Source organism: Peromyscus maniculatus, chromosome 6 (assembly GCF_049852395.1).
Source record: "Peromyscus maniculatus bairdii isolate BWxNUB_F1_BW_parent chromosome 6, HU_Pman_BW_mat_3.1, whole genome shotgun sequence".
NCBI lineage: Eukaryota > Metazoa > Chordata > Mammalia > Rodentia > Cricetidae > Peromyscus > Peromyscus maniculatus.
The window spans coordinates 118,582,335-118,604,398 of record NC_134857.1 but is presented as its reverse complement, the minus strand read 5'-3'; the positions used below and the strand labels follow the sequence as shown (position 1 = coordinate 118,604,398).

At 39.4% G+C, this 22,064-nt stretch overlaps 1 protein-coding gene across 5 annotated transcripts in view; it reads left to right on the top strand.

Moving 5' to 3' along the window:
- The window catches only part of Rap1gds1 (Rap1 GTPase-GDP dissociation stimulator 1), a 138,394-nt gene that overhangs the window by 17,469 nt on the left and 98,861 nt on the right, over positions 1-22,064 (top strand). For all 5 annotated transcript variants that reach the window (XR_013052392.1, XM_076575059.1, XM_076575056.1 and 2 more), the window contains exon 2: positions 6,849-6,956. Coding sequence is in view for 4 of the 5 variants with exons in the window: in XM_076575059.1 (XP_076431174.1) it covers positions 6,849-6,956 (108 nt within the window). In the remaining variant the exon portion in view is untranslated. The remainder of the gene's footprint in view (positions 1-6,848; positions 6,957-22,064) is intronic.

Genomic DNA, 22,064 nt, shown 5'->3' with positions numbered 1-22,064 from the left:
CGCCCTTAATCCGATCACTTGGCAGACAGGGTCTCTGTGTATTCATGGTCATACTAGAGAACAGAGCCAAGTGTGGTGAGACACGCCTTTAATCCCAGTACAAACCGTGGAGACCTGGAGGTCTGTACAGACAGGCAGTGAAAAGGAAGTGAGGTAGCTGGGCTAAGAGCCAATGAGAGGACAGAAAAGCAAGGCAGTAAAGGCCCTGGTTAGACAGGAAGTAGCTCACGTTTTGGAAGCTATAGACTAATGAGGTAAGGTGGTTGGTGGCTCTCACTATTTCCCTGATCTCTAAGATTTTCACTCCTACATTTGGCTCCATGTTCTTTATTTAATAAGGCTGCTTAGAAATTCATCTACAAATACTTTTTCAGGCTGGAGTATAACTCAGTGTTTGAACATTTACCTAGTATGTACAAGGCCTTTGGTTTGATTCTCTTGCACTCCAAATACAAAAAATTTAAAAGACTACTTCTTTTTATTGAAGGGGATTATCCATTTCTTTCTTAGTATAATACTTATCAGCAGTAGGAAGTTGAGAGATTTTCACTGCACAATTTCATTGTGTTAAATTATCAGTAAATACAAAGTACAGAAATGGAATTTACATGAACAGTAATTTGTATGGTAAGGATTCACACTGAGATTTCTTATCATAGTGTATATGAAAGAGTCTAAAAATACTGCCCTGTGTTTCCTACTCAGATTTAGAACCTCTGGAGACATATACCATGGAATCATACAGATTTTAAAATTGATAGAAGTTATTGACTCCTACTGTCACATGAAATTGCTGGTAACTGCACTGCTGCATTTCCTATTTCCTAAATTTGTCACTGGTGCAGGTGGCCAACCAAAGCTTTGGAGAAGTAAAATTGTTACCTTTTCCAAAAGATTAACACAAAAGGGTAAGACCACAAAAGGGATAAGCCAGGTGGTGGTGGCGCACATGCTTTTTAGTCCTAGCACTTCAGAGGGCAGAGGCAGGCGGATCTCTATGAGTTCGAGGTCAGCCTGGTCTACAGAGTTCAGGACAGCCAGAGCTGTTACACAGAGAAACCCTGTCTTGAAAAACAAAACAAACAGACAAGACCACAAAAGAGGTTGAAGTGTCCATATCCACTCCTCTAGCTAGCTAACCAGCTTTAGAACTGGACTTTCGCTGTGTTGCTGAGGTTGATGTCTTGAACTCCTGGGCTCACAGGACCCTGGGCTCACAGGACCCTTTTGTCTTCACCTCCCAGTTAGCTGGGCCTGCAGACGCGCAGCCCTGCCCTGGCTCTTCTCTGCGTGTTAATCTCATCAGTTATTCCCGTCCCGGGAATGAAGCCGATGGAGGTAGCTGCCAAGGGAGCCAGAGAGGGCCGGAGGTGCCACTGTGATAGATAATGTTCCATTAGGAAGCTTGAGGCCAGTAGGAAAAAAGTTGTTAGCCTAATCATTTTATTTTCCAATATATGCCTTCAAAATTGAGAGATAATTCACATGTGCTCAGATGTACAGATTTTAAATGACTGTTAGGTGAGTTTTGATAAATGTGTTCATGTAATCACCACTGAAATCATGATGTGAAACATTTTAGCACTGTTTGATATTAGATTCACAGTAAGATTTCTTTAAGTATTGATCTTAATTTATTTAAAATGCTGGCATCTAGCATAGCTTTAGCTGCCTCTGGATCAGTGGTTCTCAGTCTTCCTAATGCTATGACCTTTTAACACAGTTCCTCATGTTGTGGTGACCCCCAACCATAAAATTATTTTCATCGCTACTTCATAACTGTAATTTTGCCACTGTGCTAATCATAATGTAAATGTCTGATTTACATCTGCTATGCAAATCCCATGGGGGCCACAACCCACAGGTTGAGAATTGCTCTGGATGAAGAATTTAATGAACTTTCCCTAAAATGTTTTCACATTACTATAGGGCAATAATTATATCTATAGAAAGACTATTTTTTTTTTATTTTGAACCAATTAAGATTTTTTTTTTTTTTTTGAGATGGAGTCTCTCTGTAGACCATGCTGGCCTAGAACTCACAGAGCTCCAACTGCCTAAATCTCCCAAGTGCTGGGATTAGAGGTGTGCGTCACCACACCTGGCCTTAATTAAGAGTTCTTAAGCAAATGGATTGTTCTGTGTTGGGTTTAGTTAAATACTTTGTATCTTCAAATGTATAAATTGGGCTGGAAGTGGTGATGCATATCTCTAACCAGCATATGGGTGGCTGAGGCAGGAGGATTGAGTTCCATACCAACCTGTGATACATAGTGAGACCCCTCTCCAAAAAGCAAAATAAGAAGCTGGAGAGAACCTGAGTTCAGTGACCAGCACCCATGTCTAGTGGCTCACACCACCTGTAACTCCAGCTCCAAGAGCTCTGACACCCTTTTCTGGCCTCCAGGGGCACCCCAGCCCAGGCATGCATGCATGTATGCACATATAATTAAAAATGAAATAAATCTTAAAACAAAAAGCTCAAAACCCCAGATTCTTAAATTGGCCTTGTTGCTCTCATTTTAAAATGTAAAATGCCATATTAGTATTTCTGAGACTATGGAGTACATAGCAAGTATTTCCAGGCATCATTTGCCTTTCCTTTTTCATTGGCACACCATAACTTGTAAGTATGCGAGACAAAAGTCAGTAATAGATAGCTTCTGGAATTAAATAATTTATTCTTTTATTTACCCACTTAATGAGTGTTGAGCTTCCGAATGGAACATTATCTATGCACCTCCTTTATGCTAATCGACAAGTATAGTGCGTTGACTACAACCATCAAGGTGCCCATACAGTGTACTGGAGAGTGTCTACCAACAGTATAGAAAATGAGCTGTCAGACCCGGGGTGTTCATAAGAATGACCCTGGAGGATTAAGGAAGAGGAGGCTTTGGTAGGATGGGCAGGGATGACCCCTGAGGTGATGATGACATGGGAAAGCAACTTGATCAGAGGGGTGTCAAGCGTGGTACTGAAGATGTGATGATGGGAAGCCCTCAGAAGGACATCAGTGTCAGTGAAAGGTGTGTGTGGAGTTAGATGGTGAGAGACCTTTACAAAGCAAATTGGGGGAATACATTTAGAGAAAAGGCTGTGTATTTAGTTTTGGACTACTTAATTTGTTATGTTTGCAAAATATATAGGAGATTGGATTGGAGGCATGGATATTAATAATATTTGTAGTCATGATCAGTTAATTCAGCAAATTAGTGCTTATTGAGTTACTCTTACAGTGTACTGCATTGCTTTGTTTTGTAATTTTGAACTGTTTCTTTAAAACTTTTTACTGGGTAAGCACAATGGTGCATATCTTTAATCTTAGCACTTGGGAGACTGAGGCAAGGGCATCTTTGATCTCAATGCAGCCTGGTCTTTAGAGCATGGTCAAGGCTAGCTAGGGCTACATAGTGAGACTCCAAACAAAAGAAAAAAAAGCCCTGTTTTTACTCAGTTTAGAAATGTTATATTTAGAGACTTATTTTTAAATGATTCTCCAGTACAATCTAATAGGACAGTCTTTAGCTGAGTACTTGCTAAGTATTAGGGGAACAGTATGACATACAGGTTGAAAGAAAATTTGGGCGTTAAGAAGAGCAGCAGTTCTTGGCCTGTGGGTCACAGCCCCTTTGCGGGTCGCATAAAAGATATCCTACATAGCAGATATTTATATTACCATCTGTGACGGTAGCAAAATTACTGTTATGGAAGTAGCAATGAAATAATTTTATGGTTGGGAGTTAACAACATGAAGAACTATTAAAGTGTTAAAACTTCACGAGGTTGAAAACCACTGAACCAGAGCGTGCTCTTTGTTTTTAAACTTCTTGATACAAGTTTTTAAATTTAATCTTTCCCAAAGAGTACATCATTCCACTCTTTAAAGTGGGGATACCGTATTTCTAGAATTACCATAAACTTGCCATGTACAAAACTTGATTAAAATATATGCTGTTGGGATGGAGATTTAGCTGAGTGATGGAAGACTTGTATAGGCCCTGGGTTGGATCACTAGTGTGTGTGAGCACACACATACACACACACACACACACACACACACAGAGAGAGAGAGAGAGAGAGAGAGAGAGAGAGAGTCAGTCTTATTTGGAAGTAAGATCTTATTATTGGTCCTACTATTTTCAGTTTTTACTGTGTTGATTTTCTTCACTGAAAATGGTACAGTTGTGTAGTATTTATGAGTTAAAAAATACTGCCGATGTTTTAGTGTACATCCATCAGATTGTATTAGTATTAAGTCTATACTAACCTGTTTTATAAGCCTTAAAAAAGCTTTAAGAATGTTCACGATAGACTTTTATTATTTTATGTGTATTGATGTTTTGTCTACCTGTATGTTTGTGCCCTGCATGCATTTTTGGAGCCTTTGGAGGCCGGAAGAGAGATTTAGATCCCTTGGGTCTGGAGTTACAGACAGTTGTGAAGAGCCGTGTGGGTGCTAGGAACCAAGCCTGGGTCCTCTGAAAAAGCAGCCAGTAGTCTTAACTGCTGTGCCATTTCTCCTACCCCAGGAAAAATACTTTGCAAAACAACCATTAAGGCTACATTTTAAAAGTTCTACAATAGGAAACTGGAAGTGTGTGTAAGACACATTTGTTGGCTGTGAAGACTTGTGCAGCTGCAGATTGTTGGGAGAACTTGTCATTCTGTGGAGAACCTGTCTCCTTAAATTAGAAAGAACGGACTGTGTCTTTAATGTGTTTACTTTCTCACTGATAGTTTGTCGATTAAAGGAGAAAAAAAACTAGCTAGATTTATTGTTGGTGATAAAACTAGATTTTCAAAATAAAATTAAAAATTTGGGAAACTTAAATCACATTTGTTACATTGATAGCTTCCAATATTTAATATGCTGCTTTAAAAATAAGATTGGTGATGATATAATCAATTTAGTAAAAAGCTTATTGAGGTATGTCAGCATTTGGAGATAAACATAATTCAGTGACTAATGTTTTTTTAAGTGACTAATGCAGAAATATAAACAGCCTGTGTACACAAAAGATTTAATGTGCAAGAGACCAGCAGACTTTAATGTAATAGTTGGAATTGATCAAGTGTTGGTTCTGGTTTCACATGGCAGCTAACTGTTGAAGAAATACAACTTTGCTATACTGTCACAGTATATCCACAGTTACCTGAGAGGGGCATAAAATACGACCTTTCCAGCTGTCTGTAGTAGACATGGTTGTCTTCCACATCTATTCAATCAAAACAACACATTATAAAAGACTGACTGTAGGAGAAAAGATGACTCTGCCCTCTTCTGCTGAGCCACACATTGAGCCCATAATGACAAGCCACTTTTGTTGTTTTGTTTTTTATACTACTACTTTTCATTTAAAACACGTTTAGATGACTTACAAAATAAAACTTTAAAAGTCTTAGTTTTTACTTTTGTATTTTAAATAGAAATAATGCAAACAAAAGTTCTCTGGTAAATCCCAATAAAATTTAAAATTCTGAGATTCCGTGGTCTAGGACAGTCAACTTAGAATTCAGGAACAGAGCATGAACATCATAACCCAGAATGTGTTGCTTTTTAAAGCGATACTCTGTGAAGTGCTTTTCAATGGTAGTATAAAAATAGGCTTTGTATCACATTTAATATTAGTTGAAATCATTGCAACTTTTCTAAACCTTCATTTTTTATTAAGCAATTTTTTTCATTCATTTTACACACCAATCAAAGATCCCCCTTTTCCCTCCTCCCGCCCCCCCAGCTTCCCCTCCCAACCCCCCCACTCCCCCCCCCACAAGAAGGCAAGGCATGGGGAGGCACATCCAGTAGAGGCAAGTTCAAGCTCTTCCCCCTGCCTCAAGGCTTCACGGGGTATCCCATCATAGGTAGTGAGTCGGTTCCAAAAAGCCTGCTCATGCACCAGGGATGAATTCTGATCCTAACACCAGGGGTCCCCTCAAGAAGATCAGGCTATACAACTGTCTCGCCATGTAGACGGCCTAGTCTAGTCCCATGAGGGCTCCACAGCCATTGACCCAGCTTTCATGAGTTCCTGTTAGTTTGCTAAACCTTCATTTTTATTTTCTGTCTTTACAAAGGTACAGAGCTGGTGAGCTGGTTCAGTAGTAAAATGGTGCTTGTCACCCAGCCTGACATCTTGAGTTCAGTCCCTGGGAGACCCATAGGGTAGAAGGAGAAAGATGCCTGCCATGAACATACTTGTGTACACACACGCACATGCACACGCACACACACACAGAGTTAATAAATAAATGTAAAATAAGAGAATAGAAGCAAACTATGAAACTAAATATAATTTAAAAAACTATGCTTTCATTACTAATTTTTCTCAAGTGTATCTGGTTTCTTCTATAAGGCATTAGCAATTAGAAAACAGTCATTGATAATCTGTGATATTCATGATGTTTTAACTACATATGGAGTTACTAGCTCATAATTGAGTTAAATGGACAGTTATTTTTAAAATTTACAGTAGATTATTACATGCAGAGTTCAGGGCCATTTGGAATATACATGGAGGCTGATTCTATCTTGTGCAATGGTTTTCATCTGTGGTTAACAACCTTGGGAGGTGTTGAGCAACCCTTTCATAGGCGTCGACATATCAGATATTTGCATTATGATTTATAACAGTAGAAAAATTATAGTTATGAAGTAGCAATAAAATAATTGTATGGTTGGGGGTCACCACAGCATGAGGAACTGTATTAAAGGATCCCAGCGTTAGGAAGGCCAAGAGTCACTGGTGTAGTGGGAACTTTTGTATACTAGTAGCTGTTGGTTTTCCTTTCACCGTGTGATGGTTAGGATATTGAAGTTTCTGGGTTTTTTTTCTTTCTGTAAACAGATAATCTCAGTGACACCTTAAAGAAACTGAAGATAACAGCTGTTGACAGGACAGAGGACTGTTTAGAAGGATGCTTGGATTGTCTGCTTCAAGCCTTGGCTCAAAATAGTAAGTTTCATTGTTTATTCAAATTCCAGACGGAAAAAGGATCAAATCAGCATTGTCTAGAAATTGGTATATAGTTAGTCACATAACTCGTATTCACATATTTTGAATTCTTTTGAATCTTATTCTTGAATGCTGAAATTGTTTTCAATGTTCTGTCCGCCTACCCACCCTTCACCAAAAACTACTCAAAACCCAACTGATAGTCAGAGAAAAGAGAAATTGATTGGGGGTGATGACATTATACCAGCTCCAGAGAGGAGCCATTATGGCTTTTTCCCTACACCTACATTTGTGCTTTTATAGCAAAACAAAAAACAAAAGACTAAACAGTTATGTGTAAGGAAGAGACAGCAGAAACCAAAGGGGGTTTAAAATACCTAGCATTGTTTTCCTTCATGCTTCTCTTTGCTTTTAAAAGAATTTTATTTTAAGATCATATATTTGTACATAGAATAAATTGGAAAGAGCTATCAGCAGTCACACAAATTTCTGAAAATCTAGGACCAAGTTTGGCATTCAGTGTCTGATAAATAATTCCTAAGAGAGAAATCACATAATTCTTCATTGACTATCACAATGTATTATTGCATTTGGTAGAACATGTTTCTATTCACTAATTTTTGTGTTAACATAGTGAGTGGATATGTATAAAATGATCTTCATTTGTTTCTATAATCCTACTTGGTTGTACCATATTTGTATTTGATGATGCTATTCTCCTCATGGACTAATTATGTAGCCCTGTCCAAGAATTTAGGAGAGAGTATATTGATATGTTTTTAATTTCAAGTACTCAGAGGTGAGTGTATTTTTTTAGTTTTTCTTAAACTGCCTAGAAAACACAAAATAATTGATTACAGTTTTCTTCATGTAAAAGGGCACATTTTGAATCTAACCTGGATTTGCTTTTCTTATCACTGTGACAAGAACAACTTGAAGAAAGATTTCTTTTGGCTCATGATTTCAGTCCATCATGGCAGGTCATGGTAGGATAGAGTTGTTCAGCTACCAGCAACCAGGAAGTAGAGAAAGGAAGGCATTGGGACCTTTAAAGGAAACCCCTTCCTCATCAACCTCCTTTAGTTAGTGCTAACTCTAGAAGTTTCCACCATCTCCCTGAATAGCATTGCCAGCTGGTGACCAGACTTCAATACATACATGAGGCTGATGCTCGTGGCATTTCAGATTCATACTGTAACATAGCCTTTAAATTTGAGTCTTGGTAACCTTTCCTTTTGAGATTGTAACTCTGTCTAGCCATTTAATGCAGAGATGACAGATAAGTTGAGACAAGAAGTTCAATGAGAACATTTGCATAGTGTTCAAGATGGTAAAGAAAAAAGAAATGTCTAATCCTGTACTGCCCATCACAGTAGGAGCTTGGCTGGTCAGGCTTCGTGAAATCCACTAAAACTTCAGATGAACTTTGTTTTTCAGTAGCCTGCCAAGCGATGACTTATGCAGATCACAGATGTAGAACATTCCCACAACCATAGGAAGTTTTTTGAATAGCTTTGGTCTAGAAACCAGAAGGAACCTGGTGGCCTGATTTTCCAAGTGCTTCTGTCGGTGGTTTTGCACAACACCACACTTCTCTTAAGTGGACCGAGGGTCTGCGGAGTTTTTTTAAAGAGTTGTGTTGTTATAACCTTCCTCTGTTTTCCACTGTCAGCTCATTTTTTTACTCTATGTTTATTTGAGGGGGAAAAAAAGACTTTTTAAAGGAAACCATTAGCTTTAGAAACCAGAAGACATAAAGATGGTTTCCTTAGTAACGTGTGGAAAGGCCAGAGTTGAGGGAGGAAAGTGATGAAGGGAAGCAAAGGTTCGAGCCCTTTAAATGACAGGTTCAAGAAATGTTGCCTGGTATGAGTGTGGGATTAAATTCAAAACCGGCATGTAGGCTTGTTGAACTTATGTATTGAAAATGGTCTTAGAATTGTGTAAAACAGAATCTTAAGGTCATATACCCATAAGGTGTTTAACAGAACGAACAGAATATGAACTAAAGATAATGAAAAAGTGTTTCCTTAGCAGTCTCATAAAGTTTATAAATGTTCTCATTTCTAAGACTACTAAAAGAATTTGACACAGGAAGAAGTTCATGCAGTTGTTCAGTATTTGACTTAAAAAGTCATTGAAAAGCATATTACTGAAGAAAATATAATTTTGAAGTATCTACACCTGTGATTTGGCATATTTGAACTGTGTATTATGATTGATTACAATCTGAAGTTAGAACTGTAAAATACTTTTAGATTTTTTAATTTTTGAAATTAAAATATAATTGCATCATTTACCCTCTTTCCCTTTCCTCCCTCCAGCTCTTCCCATCCCCCTCTTACTCTCAAGTTCATTCCTAAATATATAGATAAAGCCTGCTCAGTCTGCATAGTATTGCTTGTCTGTGCATGATCGTAGGGCTGATCACTTGGTGTTGGTTTATCAATCTGGAGGCCCTACCCTGGAGAGGACTATTTCTCTTGCTCTCAGAATTCCTTGGTTGCCTGTAGTTCTTTGCCTGTGTGTAGGGCCCTGTAAGATTTCCCTTTTCCATGGCAGCATGTCTGTTGGTGTTGTCCTTGTTCAGGTCTTATTTAGGCAGCCGTGTTGCTGGGATATCATGGGTGCAGTTTCTCTGACATTTCTAGGACACAGTCTCATGGCAAACTCCTGCTTCTTTGGCTCTTAGAGTCTTTCTGCCTCCTCTTCCACTGTGTTCCTTACCTGAGCCTCAGGTGCAGGAGTTGGGTTGTAGATCAGGCAGCTGGGGTTAGGGATCTCATGATCACTTACTCTTTGCATATTTATTTATTTATTGGTTTGTTTGTTTGTTTGTTTTTTCTAGACAGGGTTTCCCTGTGTAGCTTTGCACCTTTCCTGGAACTCACTCTGTAGGCGAGGCTGGCCTTGAACTCTACTCTTTGCAATTTTAATTGGTTGTGGTTTTCCATAATGGTGTCCATCTATTGCAAAGAGAAGTTTCTCTTTTGAGGGCTGAGGACCACATTTACCTGTGGGCATAGGATAAATGTTTAGAATGTAACTAGGAGTTACATTGGTTTAGAAAAGTGGTGATTATAGGGTCTTCCAGATTCATGACATCCTCAGCCCCAAGGAGTTGGTTAGGTTTCCAGGACAGGGTGTGATTTCCCAATTGTTGAGACATCCTGAAGTCCAGTTAGAGAGCTGTTGGTCACTGTCAAGACATGAATGTCACCATTGCATCCTTCGAGTCATCATGCCATGGTGGCCATTGTTGTAGTTCATTGGCATCATAGCGGGGTAGGACTGTTGGTAGCTTCCTTCCCTTGGAAGCATGCCTGCACCTTCTGGTAATGTGAAAGCTAGTCCTTAGGGAAGAGGCTTTCAGATTTGGTAAGGCTCAGATCCTCTGGGTTCTGTGTCCAAAGAGCATGGTGTCTTCAGCAGTAGGGAGTTAACTTCAACCTCTAGGAAGCAACAAAGACAACACATTCTTTCTATGTTTCGGGGAGTCTCTTGGACACCCTGACAAACAACTCATAAGGGAGTTTCTCATTCCTGGTATTGTGGGTTTTGTTCAATAGTCTGTAGCTTTTGGAGCAAGGACTAAGTATTGCCAGGCCAGGTGGAAATTTTCATTTAAAATTATATGTATACACATAGATGTATATGTACTATATGAAATTTAGGTAAGTAAATGATAGTATGACTCCTTATGACCTTTTCAGACACCTTTGCTGTTAGTTTTGCTTTCCTTTTGCTTCTTGTGTGTTGAGCCAGGGTCACACTAGGTAGTAGTAGCTGGCCTGGAACTCACAGAGATCTGTCTGCCTCTGCCTCCCAAGTGCCAGGATTAAAGGCGTACACCACCATGCCAGGCTCCCTTTTACTAATTCTTTGAGAATTTTGTACATCCATACAGTATACTTTGATCATTTTCACTCCTGCCCGTCCCTCTAACTACTTCTCCAATTTCATGTTTGTTTGTTTGTTTTTTAGTTAATGATTGGATCTAATTTGTAGTATCTGTATACATATGGGAGTGGGCCATCCACTGGAATGTGATCTACCTACCAGGAAATACACCCATAAAGAAAACTGACTCTCCTCCCCCTAGTAACCGTGAATTGCCAATGGCTTCTCCACTAGGGGTTGGAGCTTGTGAGCCTTTCCTCCTCCATTCTAGAATGGTGGCTGGCTTGGTCTTATGCAGGTGACCAGAGCACTGTGAGTTGTGACTACATCCGTCACGTCACATGTCCTTACCCTCCCCAACTTGTGCCACTTAAAAATTTCTGCCCCTTGCTTAAGCAAGTATTCTGTAAAAATCTCTGATCTAAATTAATAACATTCACTCATATAAACACTTTGATCTCACTTTTTAAATATTTTTAGTAAATATATGAAGGCCACCAGCCAAGAAATCAGCCTGCTTGTTCTGGTTTCATTTGATTCTGCTTATAGCTACATGACTTTTAGTAAATGCTTGTCAGATTCTAGTATGATTATTTCATTTTCATTTGAGAATTTAAAACAATGAGCTACCTGGGGTTGCCTAAACATTTTGGAGTTTCAATCACCTTGCAAAGGAGCTACTAGTTTCAAGGCCGAAGGGGGGAAAAATTAGTATTTTGTTCATATTTTAAAAAATCTTGTTAATTTTATTCCATTTTAAAGCGTGAGAACTGTACTTCTCAGCTGGGGGTTGGGGTGGGGAGTCATCTGTGAAACAACCCCAGTGTGGTCATCACCTTAAACTCTTATTGCTGAAGAGTTAGGTCTTCTTCATCTGCTTCTGTGTGTGTGTGTGTGTGTGTGTGTGTGTGTGTGTGTGTGTGTGTGTGTGTGTGTAACTTCCCAGCCACTTGCCTGATGATAAATAGCTCATAATAAAAATCACAAAGTTGTTTGTTTAATATATGACTTTGCTAGACAACTCAGATTTGTCTTTGTGAGTAAACAGTGTTTGTTTCCTCTTGCTAATCTTATTGACTTGGTAAGTTCTTAGTTTATTTCTTAGCCCTTTTCTTTAGCTCATCCTATTGTGTTATTGTTGTTGTTTGTTTGTTTGTTTTTGGTTTTTTTTGGCTTCCACCCAGGCTATATTTCTAAGCACACTATTAATTTGTGTGAGTTGTTCATGTAACTTCTCTAAACAGAAGTCTTTTGTGTCTTCATTTGGTTTTAGTCTATGATATGTACACCTTTAGTAGTAGCAAAACTAGCTTCTGTGTAAGGGACTGAAACACCAGATGTTTATCAAAAACCCCACTAAATTTACTCTTAATGAACATAGATTTGTTGCTGTTTGGAGAAATGAAAACAAAAAGTATTGTTTTACTTTTTCATAGCATTATCCAGAATAGATTTTATTTTTGCATCCCATTAATAAATGCAGGGGGAAACGCTGTGCAAGCTAAATTCAGTGGTTTACTTTTATTTATATTGCATTTCTTAGTTGTTGTTTCTTTGGCTCATGAATGTTTACAACTGATACTGATGACATACTACAGTTTTTACCAAAGAAACAGAACATTTAAGAATATGTAGAAGAGGGTTGGAGAGACGACCCCACAAGCAAGAGCACTTGTTGCTCCTGCCGAGGACCCAGATTCAGTTTCCAGCATCCACATGGGTGTCACAGCTGCTCAAAATGAGTTCCAGGGTATCCAATACCTTCTTCTGACCTCCGTGGGCATCAGGCATGCACATGGTACACATACATAATGCAGGCAAAAAAGAAAAGAAAAAAAGAAAGATGATGCATGAACATCTCAACTAAACTAACAGTCAAGTGAGACGACATTGGTATTCCTGATGAATTAGACTTCAACAGAGTAATAATCATTAAAACTCCATATAGCTAGCTCAGTTAGGAAATAAGGTCAACCAGCTAGGCCTGTCTGTGCCTTCATCACAACTAGGAGATCGATTTCAGATTATTAGGAAAAGAAGTAAACCTCTAAATGTAGTTCCTCAGACACTCCGCTAGCGAGATTTCTGCCAAGACCGCACAAACTGCACAAGAGGAGAAAAGGACAGGAAGCAGATGCCCAAGGGCGAAAGCACAGTTACATTCTTCTTTAGAAAGGACAAGTCCTAACTTGGTAGGGAAATTTTACACTTTGACTAAGGCTAGATTGGAGCATTGGCTATTTGAAAGTACGTAGGAAAGCAAGCAGAGTGGCGCTTGTTTGGGGTTCCAGTTAAAGGCTTGAGGTGGAAGAATCGCTTGACCCAGGAGCCCAGAAGCTCAAGACTAGCCCAGGAAGCATAGCAAGTCCCCGTGACACCCCTCCAGCACAAAAAGAAAAAAAGTGCATAGGCTCCCATGTGCCAATCAAGAGGACTATTTTGGGGAATGAAGGAGTTCCTCCTCTTGGATACCTGTGAAAAAACGAGAAGTTAAGTGTCTGTAGAAATAAGAATAGCACAAAATTAGAAGACGTGCTGCATTAATTAATTTTGTGTTACCATGACCATACTACCTAAGCAGAAACAGGAGAGGAAAAATGATTTTTGACTCGGATTTCCGAAGGTTCAGTCTGTCGTGATGAGGAGGAGTCCAGGGAGGTGAAGCAGCTTCCATCAGGAGAAGCAGGGAAGGGGTGTGTGGCCAGCGTTCCACAGCTCTTCCATCCGACTCCTGTTTAGTCAGGGGGAAGGCTGCCCGCACTCGACTGTGTCTTCTCACACCGCTGACTGTCCCTGGAAACAACACCCTCTCCGACACCGAGGGGTGTCCCCAGCCTCCTTGATCATTGCAAATTCAGTCAAGTTGTCAATGAAGATTAACTGCCACGTACACTGAATACTGCTTTGGGTTTTGGTTAGACATGAGAGCTTTTGAAGTTAAAATCTAGCTATTCATCTCAAGTCTTTACCCTTACTATATAAAGTTGTATTAAATTAATCATTGAATAGAGATTTCAGGTGAAGTATATAAGGAAGAAAGCAGAAAAAAAATAAACCAAATGTTTTAGCTACTGGAAACATTCTTTTTCCCAATGAAGAAGTTTTATGAAGCAATTGTCAAAAACAACCCACTGTAACTCGTACTAGTATCCTTAAGTAAGCGTTTGGAATGTGAAAAGGAGAAACCAAGTTAGAAACTTGAGAACAACAGGAAGATGGAAAGTTCAGATTAGCCAGAAGACAGGAAAGGACATGACAGGCACTTTGGAAATTCACAAATTAAAGGGGACTGAAAATATGGGAAAGAAAGGGTTGAAAATACAGTACAGGGTGAGAAGAATGAATCCAGAAGAGATGATTAATATCAAAGCTAGAGCTGTATTGTGTCTGTAAAGATACATGTGGTTAGAGTCCTAAAGATACAACAGTGAAAGGAAACAATACTCAAAATGATAACCTTCCTACAGGTAAAGGAAGGCTGGACTCTGTTGTGAAAGGTCCCAGCAGGTACTTGTGAAAATTGACCTCTGGTGTCATAATGACCCATGGTGAAATTCTTAGTATTTTTAGATTTGATTTGATTTTTAATATTGATTGTTTCAGCACCGAGTTGCTGTTGATAAAGACCACATGTAGCTTTAGTATTCTATGGTTGAAGTAAACTGACATCATAAATGACGTGCAAGAGTCTTCATTATTAGAAGATACAGTTACTCTTGGTTATGGTACACAAATATGACAGTTCTAGAAGTAAAGAATTCATAACTTGTAGAATGCATACAATTTATTTAGCGTTATGAAGTTCCGCACCGTTCCTCCTGGCACATGAGTCATTCATGTGATATGTGTGCTACTTGCCTGTTTGTCCCTTCAGACTGTCTTGGTTCTCATTACTGTGTATTAGATCAGCTTGTCTGTCTGTAAGGTTGATCCTTACGTAACTTAATAATAGCCCCCAATTCAGAAGTGATGATGCTTGCTATCTGATTATGCTAAAGGAAGCCCACGAAATACCTCATTTAGGTGAAAAGGAAGGTTCTCACTAAACAAGGAAAGAAAACATTGTATGCTGTTGTTGTAAAGGTCTGTGGTAAGAACAAACCTTTTTCATCCATAAAATTGTGGAGAAAGAAAAACTCATACTGATTCTGCTATTGTACCTCAAACTAAGCTAGAGAACAATATGTGATAGAAAATAGAAATGACATTAAATTTGTGGGTGGAAACATGAACAGAAACTGTGTTCTAATGGATGGGTGGCAGTGTATTATGCCAGAAAGTGTTAAGCCTCACTTTATCTTGCCATGTAGGCAGTGTATCATCTCACGTCATCACAAGAAAAAAATGAGTATAGAACAGCAAGATACTGTGAAAGAACAAGAGCACATTTACATAGCTTTTGGTTTAATTACTGTGTTATTTTTATTGCTAACCTTTCATTTATAAGCTAAACTTCACCATAGATGTATGTATTTAGGGGAAAATATATATTACATATTAATTACATACATTATTTTATGTAAGTGTATATACTGTATCAGATTATCTGTTGTGGTATTTTGGATATATTACGGGGAAGTCACAAACGTGTGTGTGTGTGTGTGTGTGTGTGTGTGTGTGTGTGTGTGTGTGTGTGTAATTTGGTACTGTCTACAATTTCAGACATCTTAGAGGTCTTAGGACTTACACTTTGCACATAAGGAGAAACTCCTATAAGCACTAACTCAATGTGTCAGTTTGTTCTGCTCTAAGAGAATATGATAGATTAGGTAATTTATAAGTAACAGGTATTCATTTTCTCACTCAGATCAGAGGAATCTAATTCTTGATAAGGGCATTTGCTTAGGAGTTGGTCACTGTTAAGTAATATTAAGAATTAAATTCCAGGTCTGGAGAGATGGCCAAGGGTTAAATGAACTGCTGTTCTTGGGGAAGACCTGGTTAGATTTCAGCACCCATATCAGGCAACTAAACAACCACCTGTAATTTCCAAGTCCAGAGGATCTGATACCCTTTTCTGGACTCTGTAGACATGTACACATATATATGTTCAGGCACACATAAAATAAAATAATACATTTAAAATATTAATGCCATTGTGGTGGTTTGAATGAGAATGGCCCCCATAGGCTCATATATTTGGATGCTTGCTCCCTAGTTGATGGAACTGTTTGGAAAGAATGAGGAAGTGTGGCCTTGTTGGAAGAGGTCTGTCGCTAAGGGGTGGGCTTTGAGCTTTCAGAAACTCACACCAGGTTCAGTCTCTATCTCTGCCTGCTGCTTGTGGATAAGATACAAGCTCCCAGGTACTACTCCAGTACCATGACTGCCTGTCTTCTGCCATGATCCCCACCGTGATGGCATAGACTCACCCTGTGAATCTGTAAGCTCTAAATAAACCTTTCTGTAAGTTGCTTTGGTCATTATGTCTTCATAGCAATAGAAAAGTAACTAAGACAATCATGATCTATCTTTACTATAAACACTGAAGAATATTGAAGAATATATTCCATCTCATAAACTAAGATGCTAGAGATTACCACTTTGATTCTTTGATGGGTAGCTGCTCAACCTTTCCCTTGTATCCCTTGAATTGAGGAGGAAAAACATCTCAACCAAGCAGCCTCCTTTTTAACAGATAGAATGCTTTGAGTACTTACTCCTAGGAAACTTTACTGTAGCTGTCAAGATCGATGCCCAGTGGCTATAACTGAAGCTGTGACTTGTGCTTTAAGAGGCGTTGGTGCAGTCACAACTGCTCCAGACAGCTGCAGCACAGGCCACAATAACAAGGTTTCTACCAAATGGTCTTTTATTGCCTACTTGTAATCCTTAATGTAAGTCAAGCAGACTGAGCTGTTAAAGCTAGTATCCCTAAAAGCTGATGGAATCCTGTGACTCCAGACCCAGGTACCCAGCAACAGGAGCATGACTTCTGGGGCTGAAACTCCTGCTCACTCAGCAGCTAGGAGCTGACTGAAGAGTTCTTGAAAGGGGCTGGAAGTATAGACTGATGGGCTGTTGAAGTACTAATATGGGAAGAGGCCACAGAACTGAAACTGTACGTGGATACAAAGAGTCAAGACTTCCCACCACCAACCTGTCTTCAGGATACTCTGGGGCAGTAGTGGCACACATGTTAGGGAGTAACCAGTCACGTTTTAGTTGGAATTGAGGCTCACTCCATGAGATGGAACCCAGAAATGACACTGCTGAAGTGGCTGAGAATCGTAGACTAGGTAGGTCATGGGCTTAGGGGAAAGCCTACAACTGTTATTCTGCTAAAGGAACGTAGTGATGAAATGTCTTACTGCTATATCTGTAGACCATTATAGGGCCCAACCCTCGTCAGAGAAGCTTCTTCTTGAAGTACATGGGAATTAACACAAGCCCACAATTTGACAATAAGCAGAGAATGACAGACTTTGGAGCACTCATTCCTAAGTGGGATTTCTTCATCACATTCCTCTCAAGGCTCAAAGATCTTTTCCATAGAGGAGGCAGAAAGATTATAAGAGGTATAGATGAGGTATGACTCCAAAGAAAAGTATCTTTGAGATACAACAGGGCCAGTGCACATATAAACTCACAGAGTGTGGCAGCATGCACAGGACCTGCATAGGGTCAAGTCAGATGGGGTTCCAGCACTGAGAGGGGAAAGCTGACAGGGTACCCCACCCGTAACCAAGGAACTATTTGTAACCGATACTCACCGGCAAAGGGAAATCCGTTTACTCCAGTGGATGGTCAGTAGGTTTTGTTTGGCTTTGGCATTTCTTGTGTCTTACTGGTTTGATTTTTGATTTTTTTCCTTTTCGGTTTTAGCAAGTGAGAAAGAACATGAAGTTAGGTGGAGAGTGAGGTGGGGAGGACCTAGGAGGAGTTGGGGGAGAGGAAAAACGTGATTAAAATATATTGTATAGGGAAAACTTCTCTTTTCCCCTGGCACTGAGGACCGAACCCAGTGCTTGCCCTACCACTGAGCTAAATCCCCAACTCTGGAAAACTTTTATGTAGTTTTTTTTTCTTCTTTTTTTAAAAAATTTTATTTATTTTATTTTACAATACCATTCAGTTCTACATATCAGCCATGGGTTCCCCTATTCTCCCCCCTCCCAACCCCTCCCCTTATCCCCAGCCCACCCCCCATTCCCACCTCCTCCAGGGTGTTTTTTGTTTTTTTAAATTCTTTGTTCTTTTGACTCTTTGGGCAGCCTGCCACCCAGCTCCCACATAAATCACACACAGAGACATACTCTTTGTTATGAATACCCAGACTTAGCTTGGCTTGTTTCTAGCAACTTTTCTTAAATTATCCCGTCTATCTTTTGTCTCTGGAATTTTATCTCTATTTCTGTATACCTTTCTTTGCTACTTTCTTCATGGCTTGCTGTGTAGCTGGGTGGCTGGTCCCTGGAGTCTTCCTCTCCTCTCTCTTGCTCCTTGATCTTCTCTTCCCAGATTTTCCCTCCTATTTATTCTCTCTGCCTGCCAGCCCTGCCTACCCTTTCTCTTGCCTTGCTATTGACCATTCAGTTCTTTATTAGACTGATCAGGTGTTTTAGACAGGCAAAGTAACACAGCTTCACAGAGTTAAACAAACTGAACATAAAAGAATGTAACACATCTTTGCATCATTAAAACAAATATCCACAGCATAAACAAATGTAACACATCTTAAAATAATATTCCACAACACTGTTAATAGAGTCAGGACTTAGTCTCTGGAAGAGTTCTAGAGAACTGCTCAGAGTACCAACACCTGAGACTTGGAAGTTGCAGTGCCGACTGCCTGTGCAAGGTGAGTGCTTTGAAAGCCTCGAACCTGCTCTGACTTGAACAGCTAGAGCAGTAAGCTTATGGCTTTGAGAGCTTGGAGCCATAAATCTCTAGCTTTCACAGCTTGGGGTTATAAGATGCTGAAGTATGAAAGCCTGGCCTTCAAGCGTTTGGTGCCGAGGAGTTCAGGAAGCCAACCCTGAGGGATCTCCAACCCTTGCCTGTTGATGATTTCCATCCAGGTAGAGCAGATGTCTCTCCTCCCAGCTGTTGTGGTAGCTTTGTTATGGAGGCAGAGTCAAGTCAACCCAGGACCAAGGTACCAGCAGGTATGAAGATTACTGAACTACCATATATTCTTGTTAGTACCTTGGCACTCACGTGATGGCAGACAAGGGGCAGAGAGTAAGAGAGTATGCAGCTCCCTGAAGATGGCATCAATCCCCTCAAGAGACCTAAGCTTTGTGGTTTTATTTGTCCTTTTCTCAAGTTTTCTTTTCTTCTGAGTTGGAGACAGGGTGTTACATTGTATCCTAGACTGGCCTAGGACCCACTGTGTAACTCATGCTGGCCTCTAATGTAAGAGGTGCCTTCTTGCCTCAGCCTCCTGTGTACTGAGATTGCAGTTATGAGCCACTACATCTCCTTGATCTTTGTGATTTAATAGCTTCTCCAAAAGCAGTACTATTATGTAACAGATTAAGTTTCAAAATATGAAAATTTGAGCAAACACAATGCTTTAGTTATTATTATTATTATTATTATTATTATTATTTTGTTTTTTCGAGACAGGGTTTCTCTGCATAGCTTTGCGCCTTTCCTGGAGCTAACTTGGTAGCCCAGGCTGGCCTCGAACTTACAGAGATCCACCTGGCTCTGCCTCCCAAGTGCTGGGATTAAAGGCGTGCGCCACCACCGCCCGGCCATTATTTTTTTTAATGACCACAATGGGATACCTGAGACAGGCTGCTTTATAGCAGAGGCATTTATTTTGGCTCATAGCTTAGGGGTCACAAGTCAAGGTGCTTCATCTGGTGATGACTCTGCTGTCAAAGGCCTGAGGTGGGGCAAAGTATCACCTGGCTGCAGACAGGGAACTTGAGCATATATATGTGTGTGTGTTGATTGGTTTATCTCTGTGCTGATTGGTTTCGTGTCAACTTGACACAAGATGGAGTCGTTTTCGAACTTCAGTTGAGAAAATGCCCCACTGGATTAGCCTGTGGGCAAGCGTGTGGTCCATTTTCTAGATTGTTGATCAGAATAAGAGGGCCCAACTCTCTGTGGGCAGTGCACACAGTACTGGACTAGTAGTTCTGGGTGCTGCTAGAAGAAAGCCTGCTGAGCAGGCCATGGGAGCAATCCCGTGAGCAGCACTCCTCATGGCCTCTGCTTCAGTTCTGGCCTCCGGGTTCCGGCCTCCAGTTTCTACACTGACTTCCTTTGATGCTGAACTGATGGTGGAACTGTTGCCCTCCCCAGGTTGCCTTTGCTCATTCATCATCTTTTAATCAGTAGAGCAACAGAAACCGTAACTAAGATGATCTCTTTCAAAGTACCAGGAGTTTTTCTTCTACTCTCTGAACTTATATTTTCTTTGGAATTTTCAGCCAGGATTCCACAAAGCAATATTCCTACTTCTTTCCCATTAAACTAAAGTTGGCTTGAACTTTCAACTTGGTAATAAACAGGGAGATGCCTAGTTCTGTATTTTAGTTTCTAATATTAATAGCAGTCTTTTAAATTAAATGTAGCACCTTGATTTTATATGAAACTCCATTTTCTTTAAAAAAAAAAAAAACATTGTGAATAGAGTGGCTAAAAAAACAAAACAAAACAAACCTTTTAAACAGTAAGCCCTTAGCCAAATCAGTTACTATTAAAAATAGTAAACTCGGCTATGTCTACTATTTTAAGCCAATAAAATTATTTTTGACTAACACTAACAATAGGGGTACTTTTTCTTAAGGGAAAAAAATAGAACATTTATACTAAATGTATAGTGAGGTTCAGATAATTTGCATGTCCTTTATTTAAAAATAAATGCTGACCTAAATTAGTAAAGAATAATTAAGATTTATATCATGAGTTTAATGTAATAAAAGAAATGTTTATTAAGTGGCCTGGTAAGCATAGGAAATTTCTCCAGATAGTAATATGTACCTACCAAAGTCTTCATAATTACATCCCATAAAGGATTAATTTTACTACCAGAAAATTCTGTATAATGGTGGTGAGGTGACCCAGCTGGTAAGGGCACTTGCTGCCAAGTCCTGTGTCTAGAATTTCATCTCCAGGGCTGCATGGTGGAAGGATACGATCACCTCCAGCAAGCTGTTCTCTGATTTACATTCATGCTCTACTATGCACACACACAAATAATGTCATCAGATATTTCAAATTCTCCAGCATTTCAATGGCCAAGGTAAAAATATTTTCATAACTGTGGTCATGCAGCCTTTAAACCCCTGACTGAATTAAGTATGTTTGTTTATATTACTCCACATTGAAAATGTAAACTTGATTGCTTATAATTTTTTCTTTTAAAAATGTCATTTTGCCTAGATTTTCATAATGTATTTGTAATGTCATGTGAGTTTTTGTATTTTAAGATTTAATAAATATGAGTAGAAATTATAGATTAATACAAAATTATTTAAAGTTTCTAATGTTTGTCCTTAAAAAGACTTTACTCTAGCTAGAAAAATAAGTAATTAAAATAAATTATTTTCCCTTGGAAAAAATTTGATATGGGCCTCAACATAAAGCTCTAGATTTTTCATTAAATAAAATGTAAGGGAATGTCTCATCATAATTGTATGTTTCATGTGAAGTCAGTAAAAGCAAAGCTACTCCATTTTCCTTGTTTCTTATTTGATTTTAATTTTCTTGAGTTATGAATGTCTGTGAGTATTATCACCAGCTATAAAATGGTTGAAATGAGAAAAATAATGGAAACATTGAAGATGGGGGAGAGTAAGAAAGGAGCTTTTGGAGTTGGGATTGGTAGCACGTGGCTAATCCTAGCGGTCAGGAATCAGGCAGGGAAACTAAGTTGGAAGCTAGACTGGACTGTATGCCCAGACCCTTTCTCAGAAGAAAAAGAAAGGAAGTTAGCTGTTTGCCTGAAATAGTCAAAATAAAGGACCGAAAACCAAGATCGCAGAAACACACTTTGACTGGGTGATTTTTATCTCATAGACACACAGGTCAGGTACATAGTTTCTAACTGAATGTAAGATAGAATTTTGCTGGCTGTAAAATAAGATCTTGATGAAAACTGGTAAGTCCAAAACAGTATTATGCGCTACTCTTTCCCCTCCTTTGTTTTGAGATGGGACTCATGTATTCAGGATTGGCCTCGAACGTGCCATGTAGCCAAGGATATCCCTTTAACTTCTAACCCTACTGTCTCCCACATGCTGGATC